We start from the raw sequence: 16,192 nt of genomic DNA, 5'->3' as shown, positions 1-16,192 counted from the left end.
TAGGTATACTATATACAGACACAAGCCACTCGTGGTATGTACAGAGAGATTTGAGGGTGGCGTCTGGGTCAAAAGGCGAAAAGAGAGAAAATGCACAGCTGAGACGAGGCAACCGAAAGGGAGGGTAGCCGGTGTTTAAGTGTGAGAGAGCTGCAGGATTTTAGAGTTGAGCTGTCGCATCTCCTTGAAAGAGAAGAGGGGCGGCAACGCCATCCTGGAGACGATCCAGACGCAGGAGTAGTTCGGGCCCGCCATCGGTAGCCTGGAAAGGGCGCAGATACAGTTGAAGCTAAAATCATTAGTACCTTCGTAGGGAAGGAGTTCTAAGGTCAGGCCCAAGAGAGCCGGGCGCTTGGCCATGATTTCATGATCATCTGGGTGTGACCCTGTGCAGCGCGGTTCGGGGGATCGGAGCGCCGCAATATGACACAGCGGCTGGATGGATTGAAAAACTATTTCGGCCTCGCCCAGCATCAACATGCATCGGCCACGGTGATTGGTGTGTTTGCTGAGGAGTTCGCGAAAAGCACCGAGACCGAGTGCTGCTGCTGCACAATCCCCTTCGTGGGCATTGCATTGTGCGACCTGGCCTAGTATTGAGATGGAAGGAGGCGTTCGTTCCTCCATTTAGAAACCAGGAGCTGAGCTGAGCATTAGGCCATTGCTGTGCTTTCTTTTCCTTCTCTGACGAAGTTGTTTCCCCAGTTGCTGCACACGCAAGGGGCCTGACCCAAATGTTTGGGCCATTGGCCTCCCCCCTCCTTCTTCTCCTTCTCATCGAAAGTATAAGCGACGTCAGGATGTGAGGTATCAGTTCCCCACTCGGATAGTTCGCCGCAGATCCCAAGGATCCCCGGTGCGGGTAGAAGCTGTCGATCGTGATGAGCTGCAGCCCCCGTTGGCCGTTGCTTTTTTAGCAAGGTCGGGTCCATCTGCAGCAATCTAGCAGCGTGGAGTAGCAGTAGAGGGGAAAGGGGGGAAGAAATGCTCTAGGATCCGCCCGAAAGTCTAGTGTTGCTGATTATTGAGAGCGAGTTGCGCCTGGGCGATAGATCGCCCACACTTGGTGGGGATCCACAGGCCCTTGCGTAAGGGATCTCACGCAGCCCTTTCGCTTTTATTCTCCGTGAACGGTCTTGCCGATGCATGGTCACGCATCGTTCCTGAAATTCTTGATTTCGGGAGGCGCAGGAAGATGGAGAGAGGTGAACAAGCCGAGATGAGAAGATGAGAAGTGGAAGAGGATGTGGGAAGTGCGGGCAAACACACCACTTCACCTCCTCCACCACTCCACTCCGCTACTGCACAACAGACGAGATCTGTCAATTGCCCCCACCTGTCATTGGAAGTGACCTTACGGTTGATCGGGCTTGGGCTTGGGCTTGGGCTTGGGCTTGGGCTTGGAATTTTCGTTTTTAGTTTTTCTACAATCTCTGCTTACAAGGGGGAAAATATAGCCGTGTGGGCTTGGAGTTCCCACGATGGTGTGGACTCCATAGAATGGATGTTTATACATACATGTAGAGTACATGAGGGCCCAGTCTAATCCAAGCTGGTGGTGTACGGAGTAGTGTAAACGCCTTCTAATGCTTTCCTTGTAATGGCGATTGCCGACTCGAGCTCGTCACAAGTCAGCAGAATAGTGTAAATGCAAACCAAAAAAATGAGACAAAGATTGAGACAGGATAGAGTGATGGGTGGATAGGTTCGTATGGTTCGTCGAATCGAGGAGAGTGGCCCTGGGCCTGACCCTGGCCTTCTCGGAAGGAAATGTAGAGCGACAGCACAAGTGAAACATGCCCATCTATTTGCGTCGCTGTTTGGGCCGAATGAATGGGTCTGCGTCTTTCTTCTTTCGCATCATCTGTGGCCGTGGTTTTGGCGGGGCCTAAATAGATTAAAAAGCGGAACGAGTGAGCGGACAGATCAGAAACCCAGATGAAAACACTAAACAACGCTTACCTCTCCGGCTCTGCCATCCGACGGTCCACTTGGGGCCCGGATTGTCGGTGCTGGTGGCTTGCCTGTCGCATATGCTGGCCCATCGCGGGAAGGTTTGATGAGATCCTGCGTAAAGTTCAGTGTCAGCAGTGGAGATCCGATATCTTCATCCAATACATTAACTCACGCTTGGTGGGACTGGATTCCGAGATCCAGTCGGAACATTAGAACCCTTCGGCCCTTTGGGGCCTTTGGGATCCTTAGGCGCATCGGGAAGACCATCGGTGCGTTGTCGCATTGCCTGCGGAGCATCGGGTGCCGAGTCATTGCGTTTGCGCTTTTGGTGACGAGCAGAATTGTTTTGGTTTTGATTCTGCTTCTCCGTTCGGCGGTCGTTCTGGTACTGATTCTGGTGCTGGTTCTGGTGCTGGTTCTGAGCCTTGTTCTCCTCTTTTTTAACCGGAGTTTCAGTCGTTGCTTTCACGGTCGGCACCTGGGGGATTAACTCTAGCAACCTGACGTTGTTGCTGACGGTCGGCGTTCTGTTTCCGAAGGTCCTCGAATTTGCGTTGCTGATTTTGTAGCTTCGACCTTTCGAACTTGGTAAGTGTCTTGGGCGGTGCTTTGCACTGAGAAGTCAAATGACCAAGTTGACCACACTGAAGACAGAGCTCAGCAGTGCATCGAGCTTTGGAGTGGCCAGACTCCCCACATCGGAAACACTTGCCACGCGATGCCTCTTGAGCTTCGGTGTTATCGCAGTTGTATGCAAAATGTTCATTGCTACCGCAAATTCCACAGTTCCTAGTAGTGTCTAGCCCCATTCTCCCACCTGAAGGGCCTTCAGGCGGTGCGTTCGGAGTGTCCCGACTAGGTACCGACATCGACACCGAGCGAGAAGGCGGTCCAACAGACGCCGGAGATTGTCGAGAACTAGGCGGCGCTGGGGACTCTGCTTCCGCCGAATCCGGAGTTTCGACTGACGGTCCAGATATGAGTGGGCCGGCATCAACCATCTCAACTTCTTTGTAGCCAGTAAATTGTGGTCGCTCGAGCATTTGAATAATGTCTCCTTCTGTATACACCTGACGCCCACGCGCGTCTTGGATAAGGCTATTCCAGAACTGGCCTTGCTGAAGGGCTTGGGAGTTACCAAGCACCCAGAGCGAAGATTTTGCACGAGTCAATCCGACGTTCATACGACGGATATCGGCCAAGAAACCGATACCTTTGTTGGAAGCGCGGACACAAGAGAAGATGATGACTTCAGCTTCCCGACCTTGGAAGGCATCGGTAGTATTGAAATCCACTTTGGTAAGAATTTCCTCGCCGTATCTGGCAGCAAACTGGTTCTTCATTTCTCTGAGTTGGCCCTTGTACGGGGTGATGACACCGATCTTGCCTGCGAAGTCGTAGCTCTTCACATCTTTGACGAGTCGTTCGTAGAGCTGCATTGCTACTCGCACTTCTGCATAGTTGGTCAACGAGTGGCCTTTAGTGGCACTGTGTTGCATGCCTTGGACGTCGAAGAAGCGATAGGGGCTCAGCAAATCGCTCTGATGCCATGGGCGGCTTCGAAGCTTCGCCATGTCGGGACCATCCTCAAGCTTGCCATCGTAGAACGTGAGACTGGGGAAGCGGCTGATGTCTGGATGCATACGATACTGAACATCCAGCAAATGTACGTCCTTTGGATGATTCTTCTGCATACGAACGAAGAGACTTTGTTCGTACTGGAACGAGGAAGCCATCTTCGAGAGAACAGTAGGAGGCAATTGTTTGGGATCACCGACCAAAATACACTTGGAGCAGCCATACTTCAGCGGAATGAGCGCGCTCAGCTCAATACACTGAGCCGCCTCGTCGATAATGACGGTTTCGAATTCGACGTTCATGCCCTGGAAGATTTCGTGGCCGGAACCGCTGAGAGTGGTGCAGATAGCATGCGCGCCGTCAATGACCTCTTGCTGGGCACGTCGCTTGTTGAGCTCGGCGGTTCGGGTCTGGGTGTGAAGTTGGTCTCGAGCCTTGTCGATATCCGTACTCAGCTGAGACCTCTTCTTTTTCGTCAACTCGAAATCGCGCTCGAGTTCCTCCGGAGCAGGCAGACCCTTGGCCCTGCATTCGTCCAAGGAAGTACGGATCTCTTTGAATCGAGTATCAGTGGCCTTGTGCTCTTCATAAAGCTTCTGCATGTCAACACCATTGCTAGAGCTGGTGTTCTTGTTGAGGCGTGCATTCACCATCTCATCGAGAGTGACGTCAAGAACATTGGAATTGATGGCATCGCTTCGTCCCAGGCGGACAACTGAGAGCTTTTCATGGTTGCCATTAGTCGTCTTGACACCTTCCTTTAAACGCATCACCAACTCGTCGACGGCAGCGTTACTTGGTGCACAGATCAGGATCTTCTTCCCTGATGCTTTAGGCTGGTTGGCATGGTATCCAGGCCCAATCGAGACAGATGTCTTGCCTAGCACATTTGTCAAAAGACTTCCAACAAGAGCTGTAATGGTTTTTGTTTTTCCGGAACCGGGGGGGGCCCTGGATCAGAGAAAATCCATCGTTGTCCATGGCGTGCCTGATAGCCTTAGCCTGGGCACGGTTGACAGAGTAGTTCTTCATCAATGGATCCAGCTTAGCCTCTCCGTATGAAAGAATAGGTGAAGGCTTGGCTTGAACAACCTCGTCACACAGATCGTAGAACTGCAGAGCCATAAGGGCACCATACTCTCGCTCTACGGGGATCAGAGAGGTGATCTTGGTAGCCCAAGATGTTGAACCCGTACCGAAGGAAGAATGGAACTTGCTATTTCCAATATTCATCCGATACGTGACTTCTTGCTTGCCGCCTTTACGATTGATACCAGCCACGCGTGCAAGTACATGTCCGGCATGGGGGTCCCCGGTCGGGTTAGACGAGCTAGAGAATAATACGAGGTCGCCTTCACCCATGCTGAAGTCTTTCAGAGGCATTCCAACCGGTTGCGTACTGAACTCAATCCATGTATCAACTGTCAAGCGGGACATGATCTTCACTTCAAAGGGACGGAAGGAACCTTCCTCTTTGGCCTGTTGGAAGCCCTGCCAGGCCTCAAGAATCAACAATGGCTCGAATGTATTCTGGTACTCGGTGGAGGTGCGGAAGGTGTTGGAGACCAGAGTATAATCAGAGCGACCAGATGAGGAGGGGAGATCGCCGGTTGAGAAGAAATCCCACGAAAGGATTGAGTGGTGGAGACTGGAAAGGTCGGGTGCTAGACGAGCACGCATATCTTTGATTGAACGATGACGCTTGGTCTTCTTGACGGGCTGCTGCTGCAGTGACTGCTTCTTGCTTAGCTCATAGGCGGCCACTGCATCAGGCTTCTTCGCCTTTGCGCCAAACAGCTCCTTGTCCAATTCATCCTCGCTCTCGGAATCCGAATCTTCGCCAGAAGAGACCATCATACTGTCGGCAGGGAGGGCATGATCTTTGCCCTTGACGCCGATACCCTTCAGGCCAGAGCCCTGCTCGGCTGTCAGCTCCGCAACACCGCGTGCCGGAAGATTCTTCTTCATCCGTGCGGCGATTTCCAGATCACGTTTCTTCTTGGCTTCTTTCTCGCGTTCACGCTTCTCACGGAACGACAACACACTGCTAGCATCGTCTTTCGGACGCTGGGAAGAAACCTGTTGAGAAATAGGGGGGCGCCCTCTAGAAGCCACCAACGAGGACTTTCCAGCTTGCAAAGCTGCTTTACGTTTGGCCTCAATCGCAATACGATTCTTGTTGAGCTCCACGGATCGAGAAAGGTCAAGGAGCGTGCTATCGGGAATATCGTCAAAGTCATCATCACTCGGGATAGTACTAGCCTGGCGAGATGACGGGCTTGAGAGCTCTGACGATTTGGCAAATGCCGTGATAGAGCTCTGCTTTTTCAGGGCAGCAGTAGAAGCCGTGACAACAGGCTTCTTGTAGTATGCCTCCAATGAGCGAACCAACTCAGCCTTGTCGCGTGTAGTCAGGATAGTACGAATAGTCCCATTGACAGACACGCCCTCAATGAACTCTAACGCGTCCGGGCGAACGGTAGTGACATCCAAGCTACCTAGTCTGCGCAAGAGCTTAGAGACAAGGCCAACCAAGGTAGTAGCAAGATACTCGTCCTTCAGCCTCAACCATTTCACCATTGCACTCATGGTGACGGTGGGAGGCTTCAGGAAGTTCTCAGACACTGACTTTTGACCAGGATCCGCATCTCCCACTGCACCAAGGAAGACACCATATTGGTCAAACAGAAAGTCGGCGAACTGGATTGTGTCTCGACAGAACTCAAGCATTACGGATTTGTCATTTCCCCGAAGATGCCAAGCCTCAGTCTCATTGAAGATGGTTGTCAACGCCTGCCACAGAAATTCCCAGAGTTTCTGCAAAGACAACACCTCGCGACGGTCCACAAGATTGCGTGTACGCAGCATACCAGTCTGGCTATTACACAGAATCTCTACGATATCCGTACCAGTGTGGAGCATTCGTGGGGCGGGCGCGAAGGTTTTCATGTTGGAGATTCGGCGGAAGGACCAACTCAGTCCATACATAGTTGTCACGAACGTCTTCTGTAGCAGATAGGAAATGGCGTCTCGGCGAGCCGAGTGGCCGCTGAAGTTCTTGATCAAATCGACGGATGCTTGGTAGGTATGCACATCGGCGGCGAAGAGGGTTGAGATAAGAGCACTGCTGGTATCCTGGCTTTTGAAAAGCGATTCGAGGTGGTCTGGCCTGAATTCCGCTAGGCGTTCGATAATCTGGCAAGAAAGGCGAGTAAGGTTGTCGTATGTCTCATTGAAGGTACCCTTCTGCTTCTCCTCGCTTTTGGTCGGGAATTTTTCCAGGCCGACGAGGGGCAGGATTCCAAGCAATGCTGCCTTGGAAAGAGCGGGATTGTCCTGGTGAAGATGTTTGACAACCGCACCCCATATCGGCGGAGAATACGTCGAGACTCTGTGTGAGAGAGTTCCGTGCTTGAGAATTACTTCGTAGTCACTCTTCAAGGACTGACACTCCAGAGCAAGAGTGTTGCGCACGACGTCCATGCAAAAATCGACAATCTCCTGTTGGCGGCTCTGCTCAACGGCAAATGTCGGCGTGTTCAGGATGACTTCAATGATATCACTCAGCACACCCATGGTAGTCTCCAATACAATGTGATCCACCGAGCTCCGTGAAGATTCATTGTCTGTAAATCGACGAAGGGTATGGAGGAGACTTGTAAGTCCAACATGGAAACAGTGGTATCGAGTTAATTGGGGGTATTGTGGATCCTGCAGGCGTCTTAATAATTGCAATGCGAGGAACCGGGAAGCAGCCGGTGAGTGTGCGGGCTTCAAAGAAGCCAAGAATGGGTCAATCCATGAAAGCATGTCCTTCATTGCTGACTTTTCATAAGGCTCGCCTTCAGTAGTTTGCATGAGGAAAGTGTTGAATTGTGTGTTGAAAAAAGTGTGTTCCATGAGAGCTTGCGGGGAGATTGTCTGCATAGCATCCCAGAAATCGGCCGGGGCCTTCTCGAGGAAGGTCTGAATAGTGTTCAAGAGGAAGCGCAGTCCTGGCGTTGGGAAGCTCAAATGATCGACCGAGAGGCGGAGAGGGTCAATATCAAGCGCGCGAAGTTTGTGAGTAATCTGCTCTTTGTCAAGTTTTTTGACAATCAATTGCATGCCACGCCAAAGGCGTTGAATGACGGTAAGCTGTGGTGGCTGCATAGAACCAGATTGCAATGCACTCAGAAGACCATCGCGAATCGCCCAGTCGAACTCCAGTGCGGTTGGAGGTCTTCCATATCGTGTCCAGGTGGAGATAGCCCAGAAACTGCGGAGTTGGTTTGAGTCGAAAAGGAAACGAGTGACGGCCGGTACATAATCAGAAATCTTCAACGTCCGTTTTGTCTGGATGAGTTTGAAAGGCTCATCAAAATGCTCCGTCAAGAGACTATCACTGCGCAACATAGCCTCACAACTCAGAGTTTCAAATATAGAAAGCAAGGCAGCTCTTTCCAGGACATCCAGCGCGATCTGCTGCGGGGGCACACTTTTTAATTGTGTCGTGGCCGTATCTAAGTTCCGCGTAATGCGCTTGATATCCCACTCATCGACCCGTTGAAAGAAAGCCTCGATATCCTCGTCCTGGTAGTCCATCTTAAGCTGATCCATGAGCCAGATTTTCCCCGCGTAGTATTGTTTGATACAGAGGTCGCATTTCTCCAGGTTTTCGTCGAGTTTCGTTAGAACCCAGGTTTGGAGTTCTTCGATGCCATCCGCATTATATGCAAGTATACGCATGCAAGAGAGGAATTTCTCTTTTCGCGCAGTTGCCACAGCCACCTGCTCTTTGACATTCTTTCCTTGTTCATCGACATGTTCTAAGTCATCGTATCGGCCGTAATCTTCGTCGTGCTGGCGCGGGCAGAGGAGGTGGGTGCCATCCGGAAGGGCTTTAAGCTCCCTATGCAAGGACAAACGATGGTTAGCAGCGTATGGCGGCAATTCATCTGGACAAAGGAGACTCACCCAATCGCATCCACGAACTCCATAGCTAGAAATATCCAAGGGAAAGAGTTACTGAGTTTCGCTCAACATCTGCCGACTGTTTTCTTCTCCCATCGGAGTATTCCTAGCACATATGTCGTTCGAATTCCGGGTGAGATGCTGATGTTGAGATGGAGTGGAGGAATGTATTTCGGTTTCTTTGTCTGAGCTGACACACTGAGACGCCACCAATGATAGGTATGGTGAGATTTGTGAAGAGAAAAAGAAAGCCTAGATTTACACTGAGTCCCCACAGCTCAAGTGAAGTGGCCAAGATGGACCTTGAAGCTTGTTGAGCGAACAAAAATCACCAAGAGTACGCGGGCAGAACGCAGCTGCACGGGACTTGGGCGGTGAAGGGTGAGCGCGACGCGCCGCATTTTACTGGAGTGGGAAGGATTGTACTTTTATGCATACTACACTACATGTACTATGATTAATTAGTTACTACTACTTTATTACTTTGTTACTTATTGGTAGGATAGAAGACCGCACATTGCACTATTCATGGGATATTCGCATTAAGTAACTCTCCCATCGAGGGCATAGAATAGAATACATGAAGACCATCCCCAGCAAAGCCAGCAACACCCTCGAGAGAAAGGATGGATGAACCAGCAAATAGAGAGAAGAAAGGAGAAAAAGGAAAATATCAAGGAAGATGACCTCAAGATGAGACGCGAGGAGAGTGAAGACCGCGTGTCGAGCACAATAGGGGGGAAGGAAAAATGGAGAGAGCAACAACGCTTTTATACAAAGAGCGAGAGCAATATGAGACATGCAAGGACAATAAGGAAAGGGGAACCGCCATGGGCTGCCATGTATAGGATAAACGGGGAATAAGATAAAGAAGAAAAGCAAGAGAGGGGTAGGAAAGAGAAAAAGAAGGGTAAATGCGCCAAACCACCAACCGGGTGGAGTATACCAAACGCCTGCTTTCTATCGGGGAATATCAGAGCTGTGTGTGAATATTGAAGAAGCGGGAAAGAAAATGAAGCGGATTGCGAGAGAGAATTAAAAAACCGCGCAGCATATTGCTCATGAGGATATGGAACAAGTACGATCTGGATAGGAAGATCGTACTCGCCCGCAAGAGAGGAGGGGGGAGGTCGTAGTCATCAGAATAAGTCTATGCAAGACCGCAGGTGCGGTGCCTCAAATCACATTATGTGCAGGGGGCTCGCCAGGGGCCCGGAACGGATCTTGAACAGTCTCGTTCCCGTGACTAGATTCCATCCTCTGAAGCATGGCGGCGGAGGTGAAATCATTGCTTTGCTCGAAACTTTGCCTCACGCGTTCGAATGAATGCCGTGTCCTGTCGTGAGATCGCCGAACATAGTCCACGGATTGTTGTCGGGGATATTGGTCAAGGCTCGCGGTATAGTTGGTCCCATTGCTTCCGTTTTGACTGCGTGGATTGTGGCCGTTCTGGTGGACGGTCGCTGGTGGATAGAAAGGCCGCTCATCATCGGGAATGCCGGGATCCTGCTTCAATTGCGGCTGAATCGGCTTGGCCAGCTCTGAAGAGGCCGCCGACTCGTCAGTCGAGACGGCAATCCCGGCTCCCCCTTTTGGGGAAAGATCATCAACATCGTCTAGATACTTGAACTTGCCGAGTGTAACCTGTTCGCGAATAATGTCAACGTCGAGAGGGAAGAAGACTTTCTGGACGGCATTGTAGGTGAAACGCGGCAACAAGGAGATCATGGTTGTAATGAGCAAGACGACCCAGAAGCTGAGGGAACCGTAAACTTCGTAGGCCGAATTGTAGAATTGACCGGACGCGGTGAAGCATGAGTAGATACCAGTCCAGAAGAAGATCAGCAGACAACTGATGGCGTTGATCAGAACGGTGAACCAATCCCAGCGGTATGTATTCATCATGACATAGATGTTGCTTGCAAGAACAGCACAGGAGGCAATCAGAACACCCATGCGGGTACGGTCAGCGATGTCGCGACCGCTCTCAGTGGCAAAGTTGGCTGCTTGGTAGAGTTGGTATGGCATGAAGAAACAAATAACAGACTGGTACAGGCCATCGGCCATGTACAACCAGAACTTGAGCTGCGACCATTCCTTGCGCTCGATACCACGCATGTAAAGCTGAGGCACTGCAAGAGAGATCTTGTCATCAACATCCTGGTCGAAGATACCCATAAAGATAACTGGCAGAGAAGTGAACGCCAAGTTGACGAGAACGATATAGGTATAGTCGAAGAGATAGGAGCCATCGAAGTCGTTGTATACACAGTACCAGAAGAGAGCAAATGTCCAAACCAAATTTTTGTAGAAGAAGTTGGCAGTGCACTCTCCTAAACGGCGGTAGGACCATCTTCCATGAACAAGAAGCAGACGTTGGAGGAATCGGAATTGTCCAATGGCGTAGTCAGAGGACATGACAGCCTGTCGGCCTTCCTCACCGGCGATACCAACACCAACATCGGCTTCTTGAATCATGGCCACATCGTTGGCACCATCCCCGATTGAAAGAGCCATGATGTCCAGACCATGGCGGACCATATTAACAACAGCAGCCTTCTGGGAAGGACTGACACGACAGCAAAGAACTGCCTTGCACTGCTTGCAAAGCAAGAGGAACTTCTGCTTCAGTTCATCGCTAAGCATCAACTTGAGAGTTTCACCATCGACAATGACGGCATGAGTAGCTTCAGGGGAGTGTGGTCTGCACGCGCAGCGATAAGTTCCTCGTCCGAGCCAGTCAATCCGAATGTTTGAAGGTGCTTATCGAGATCCGCGGATGCCTGATCAAACTGGCCTTCGGCAACGTTGAGGACGATAAGCTCCATGTCGTTGTTCAGCAGATTGCAGGAGAAACCAATGTTGATAGCAGTCTCGACCTTGTCGCCAGTAAGAACCCACAACTTGATACCAGCATCCGCAAGGAGTTGGATTGTATCTGGAACACCATCCTGAAGACGATCCTCGATAGCAGTTCCACCGAGAAGCATGAGCTCCTGTTCGATTTGGCTCGAGACCTTCTCCAGCTTTTCCTCGCGCATCTCAATGGCGGCAGCAGCGACGTCGTGTTCTTTGTTCCAAGCCTGATATTCTTCCTCGCTAAGGAGTCGGTCGGCAATACACAGAGTTCGAAGACCTTCCTTGGCGTATTCTTCCAGGTGCTCGGCAGTCTTGCGTCGGAGATCTTGCTGCTTACCGCGTGCCAGGCGGGAGTAGATGATACTATCAGCACCCTTGCAGAAAAGACGAATGGTACCATCGGGCATGCGAATGATGGCACTCATACGCTTTCGAGATGAGTTGAATTCAAGGGTGTTCAAGACAGTGTAGGTACGCTCTTCGCCCATGATGTTCAAGAGCAGGTCGTCACCCGCGCGACCGAGAACTGTGAAGCCACAGTCACGGGCGGTGCTGACAAGAGCCGCCTCATCGGGCGATTGGGCCTTGAATTCGATTTGCGGGGGATCACCGGGGGTGTGCTCCGTGATAACGGTATGACAAACAGCTAGAGCGAGCATGAAATGTTCCGCGGCTTTCTTCTGTTCTTCGCCAGACTGTCCGTTCATATCGGTAACATAGTTTGGAGCGATGAAAGTCAAGTTCTCATCCTTCAGGTATGGGTTATCGTGTATAAGACGCAAACCCTCCAGCATTTTCACGGCATTGGCGGCGATTTGGGCTCGGACTTGAGTGGCCTCTGCATCGGCATCAACGCCTTCGCGACGCCGCATTCCAATCTGTGCTTCCGTGTAGGCTTCACCATAGGACACGCCATTGATCGTGCATTTCTTGAACTCCATGACGTTTTGCGTCAGGGTACCAGTTTTGTCGGAAAAGATATACTCAACTTGTCCAACGTCATCTGAAATGTTCCACGACTTAGGAACACAATAGAGACCCAGCCTCTCGTAGTACATGTACAGATCACTGTGGATGAAGACGGCCTGGATGGTGCGAACAATTTCGAGCGAGATGTAAAGCGAGATGGGAACCAAATTCTGGAACAAAATGACAGCCGTCCAGAAGGTCACAATACCAGTCACAGGAGGAGTACCTCCGTAAGACCCGTAGTCGAAGAAATCCAGCGACTTGTCTGGAGCGGCCCACGCAATACCGTTCACGATACCCGCGACCAGACACATGATGAAAAGGATGATGAAGTTGTAAATAACGTTCCAGTTCAAATCTTTCGCCAGGCGGGCACGCTTGGCAGGGGTTGCTCCGGAGTTGAGCATGATTTTGCTCTCTCCACCGGTAAAGACGACGACACCAAGAACCCATTCGGTACTGCGCAAGGAGCAGCCACGAAGCAGCATGTTGTTGATGGTGATGGGTTCGACCATTTCCTTCCGGGGGCCCTCGGGATGGTTCGGATCGCGCTGGTCCCAACGAATCGCACCGTTGTAGGCGTACAGATTGGGGTGTGGTGCCTCGCTCTCAATGGTAAACTCGGCCTTTTCGCAGTCGCGGGCATGACGAACCTGGCGACCGCAGTGAAGAGCGTGACGAACCTTCAAGTTGGTCTCACCATCCAGACCCATAGTTTCAACGTAGCAGGCTCCATCGGGGTCGGAGGTGGACAGAATCACGATATCGGCGGGAATGGGGTCCTCGTTGTACAAACGAACAAAATCACCGACTTGGATGTTTTTCCATGTGTCCCGCTTGAACCGTCCCTTACCAGTGGTCTGCTTGGACATGTCGACGACAGACCCTGTTTTCTTGTCGGGATTTGTTGGAGACATCAGGTTCTCGCGGTTGGCGCTGTCAGGGGAAAGGAATTTGTTTTCGGTGTTGCTTGCGACCGGCCAATCCTCACGGGCTTCAGGTTGAGGCGATGGAACATCGGTCATTTGAATGGCAACCTCGCCGGCCAATGAGTTGCGGTGCGAGTACATTCCAGATTGGCGCGGTGTTGCCGTAGTCATGAATGAATCCCGTCGGGCGGTATCCTCATCTTCCGTGTCTTCGCCCTTCTTGAATTGAGTCTTGATCCACTTGTATGAGGTGATCACACCGCGAGTGCATGACTTCTTGAAGCGACGCCATGGCCCAATGTTGTCCTCGGTCGAATTGACATTTGTCCATTCAATCAGTCGATATACCGGTGAGTTGTTGACTTGAGTGTCGGAAACAGTTCGCCCCCAGTCCTCGATTGCGTCTTTGATTGCAGTTACCACGATAATGACGATCAAGGGAACAGCGTTAAGACCGGGATTATTGGCACCGAAAATAGGGAAGAACTAGAAATTCCAATTAGTGATGGGGTCCTTTTTGGCTGTGATGGCCATTGGGAAGGCAAACGGGGGGGGGCGAAGGGTCACCTACATTAAGAATAATGACGAACAAGAAATAAATATTGGCGATATTGTGGAACTGCAGGAAGACGTTCTTCGGAACGAAGGTGAGCGCGGTATACTTGGCAGTTCGAATCTTGTTTCGTGGATAAGCATGCTTCAACTGTCCTTCTTCGTCTCGTTCGGATTCAGGGATCGGGATGTTGAAGTAGATCGTTCGGTTCTCGTTTCCTTCCGATTGTCCGTCGCCCACAGTTGAAGCGTTATCGCCTGCTGAGCTTGTCGCGTTGGACTTTCGCTTCTCATCTCTGATCTCCGAACGTTTGTGGAAACGATCGATGATGGAGACTCGTTTCCGCATGCCGCCGGAACCAGTCTGGCGCGTGGTTGCCCATCTTTGTCGCTTGGTCGGTTTAGATATATTACTGGGGACCTCCTGGATATCACTTGGCACCTCAAGGTTGTTATTATCCCCGGGAAAATGCACGGAAGCCATCTAGGCTACTGTTGCGCCCAGCGAGGGCATAAAACGTGACGATGTTGTCTTTGGGGTACGAAGCGGAGTACCATCCGACGAATTAAGCGGGAGTCTGATGGCAGATAGGGCCAAGTGTTCGATTGGAAGCAGATTCTTCACGCGAGGGAGGTCGTTGGTAAGCACCAGGTCATCTGGGGGGGACGAATCGCAAGTAGGATGACAGAACGCGCGGATGCGAGCGGGATCGAAGGGAATCGACGGAGATTGAAAGGGGGAAGTCGAGAATTGACGGGGAAAGGCGAATCACCCACGGGGCGCCATGCAATCTGGAGAGCGGAGGGGAGAGGGTGGTGGGGGAGGGTGAGAAAGGTGAGAAAGGGAGGATGTTTTTTTCTCGAGGGGCGACCTGAGCAAAGAAAGAAAAGAAAGGCAGGCTTGACGATGTGAGGACAGCTGGGGGGGGGGGGGGAGGGTATGGTCACGTATTGTCATCGGGCTGCTTACATGCCGGCTTGGTCAGCAGACTTGGCACAGCATATAGCATACAGCATAGTGTATACTAGTACTATAGTAGTAGTATTAGTAGTAGTAGTAGTATAGCTAGTGGTAGCATAATTAGCATACTAGTAATTTAATATGTCTGATATTCTAATTCAAAGTATCCTAGGATGCCTCTACATAATGAGGATTATATTTGTTGCTGGACTTGCACTTGCATTATCTCCGAATAAACAGATCGCCCCAACTGTGAGTAAGTCCGGTAAGAATTGTACCAGAGTGTACCATACCGTACCAGCCTCACCCGTTCAGCGGCATCCCTCACAATCTGGTTCAGCATCTAAATTTCTGACTGTGGCAGTGGCAACGGCGGCTACGGCAACGGGTTGATCTTCGGCATTGCACGGAGTTAGGATTAGATGCTTTATAATATGACATTGTTCAACCCACCGTTGGTTCCGTCGTATATTTCCTATTATGTCTGTGCTTACTACGGAGTATGGTTATGGTTATTTCTGGATTTGGCCCCCTTCTGCACGAGGGACACAGCCCTCGTATTCTGAGAGTGCATACAAAATAGTGCATGCTTATGTACGAGGGGGGGTATGCCACCGTCATAGGACTCCATAGGGTGCTCAGTACAGTTCTGCAACCCACTCTCTCCGTGTTGTGCCCCATCTGGAACCTTTGGAACTAATCTCTCTCGCCTGGACTCCCGGCACTATCGGGTCTGGGCAGGGGTGACAGCCCCGGGGACGGATACTCTCCAGTCCGCACGTCGGCTTGAACCACATGCCTTGCCGTACTCACCGAGTATACTGTGTCAAGTCCAATTGCGCTACTCGTAGATACTAAACGGTCCCCCCCGGAAAGAACGCAGAGGCCACCTTGCCGTTCGAGGCAAATGTTCTCTGTTGTCTCAGGGTCGGAGCAACGCGCCTGAAACGACCGGCGACACGGCACGAGCGTCCGGTCCACCTGAGTCAGCGCACTAACTCCACTCCGCTCTGGAGATTCGATGTGGAAGGTCTAGAGATCCTTCCATTGGTGGTGCTGCATTGCTGTCCATGCTGGGCATTTCATCGGTTAGCGCTATTCTGGATCTTCCAAGGCGGACCTCTCTCCCATGCTCTCGCTTGCAATTTCAGCGATGGCTGGGAGATATACCCCGTGCGGGACGAGAGTATTGATAGATCATGTCTGCCTTTGGTTCCTTTTCATTTTTCCCTCCCCCTCCCCCCTTAACCCCTTTCTTCTGCCACGCGATGGATGCGCTTCCGAATTTTGGCTCGGGTCAGAGTACTCGTACTCCGTACTGTACACTCAAAATCCATGCATTGGCCCCCGGGCGGAGCGGAGTCCACTGTTGATCATTGTAACTTGCCGAGTCCGTTGGCTCCAGTCGTGCCTTTGTCTCGGTACCGGTGACCGA

The 16,192-nt window shown here is 51.3% G+C and overlaps 3 protein-coding genes across 3 annotated transcripts; all 3 read right to left on the bottom strand.

Moving 5' to 3' along the window:
- Nucleotides 1-135: 135 nt before the first annotated feature.
- On the bottom strand, nucleotides 136-627 carry N7509_002979 (uncharacterized protein; the record flags this gene model as incomplete). The annotated part of the gene is made up of 1 exon (XM_056627616.1): nucleotides 136-627. One exon carries the CDS (start codon nucleotides 625-627, stop codon nucleotides 136-138), a length of 492 nt encoding a protein of 163 aa, XP_056493411.1.
- Nucleotides 628-1,804: 1,177 nt separating this feature from the next.
- N7509_002978 (putative tRNA-splicing endonuclease) lies at nucleotides 1,805-8,513 on the bottom strand (the record flags this gene model as incomplete). Its single annotated transcript, XM_056627615.1, is given in 6 exon segments — nucleotides 1,805-1,888; nucleotides 1,963-2,067; nucleotides 2,129-2,434; nucleotides 2,448-4,434; nucleotides 4,475-8,425; nucleotides 8,491-8,513. 6 exon segments carry the CDS (start codon nucleotides 8,511-8,513, stop codon nucleotides 1,805-1,807), a joined length of 6,456 nt encoding a protein of 2,151 aa, XP_056493410.1.
- Nucleotides 8,514-9,663: 1,150 nt separating this feature from the next.
- N7509_002977 (uncharacterized protein) lies at nucleotides 9,664-14,280 on the bottom strand (the record flags this gene model as incomplete). Its single annotated transcript, XM_056627614.1, has 3 exons — nucleotides 9,664-11,125; nucleotides 11,164-13,730; nucleotides 13,816-14,280. 3 exons carry the CDS (start codon nucleotides 14,278-14,280, stop codon nucleotides 9,664-9,666), a joined length of 4,494 nt encoding a protein of 1,497 aa, XP_056493409.1.
- Between the last annotated feature and the right edge of the window lie 1,912 nt (nucleotides 14,281-16,192).

Source organism: Penicillium cosmopolitanum (assembly GCF_028827165.1).
Source record: "Penicillium cosmopolitanum strain IBT 29677 chromosome Unknown utg000004l:1.0-4361866.0:1.0-4365735.0, whole genome shotgun sequence".
Taxonomy (NCBI): domain Eukaryota; kingdom Fungi; phylum Ascomycota; class Eurotiomycetes; order Eurotiales; family Aspergillaceae; genus Penicillium; species Penicillium cosmopolitanum.
The sequence above is the reverse complement of the archived record's forward strand: the minus strand, read 5'-3'. Positions and strand labels throughout refer to the sequence as shown.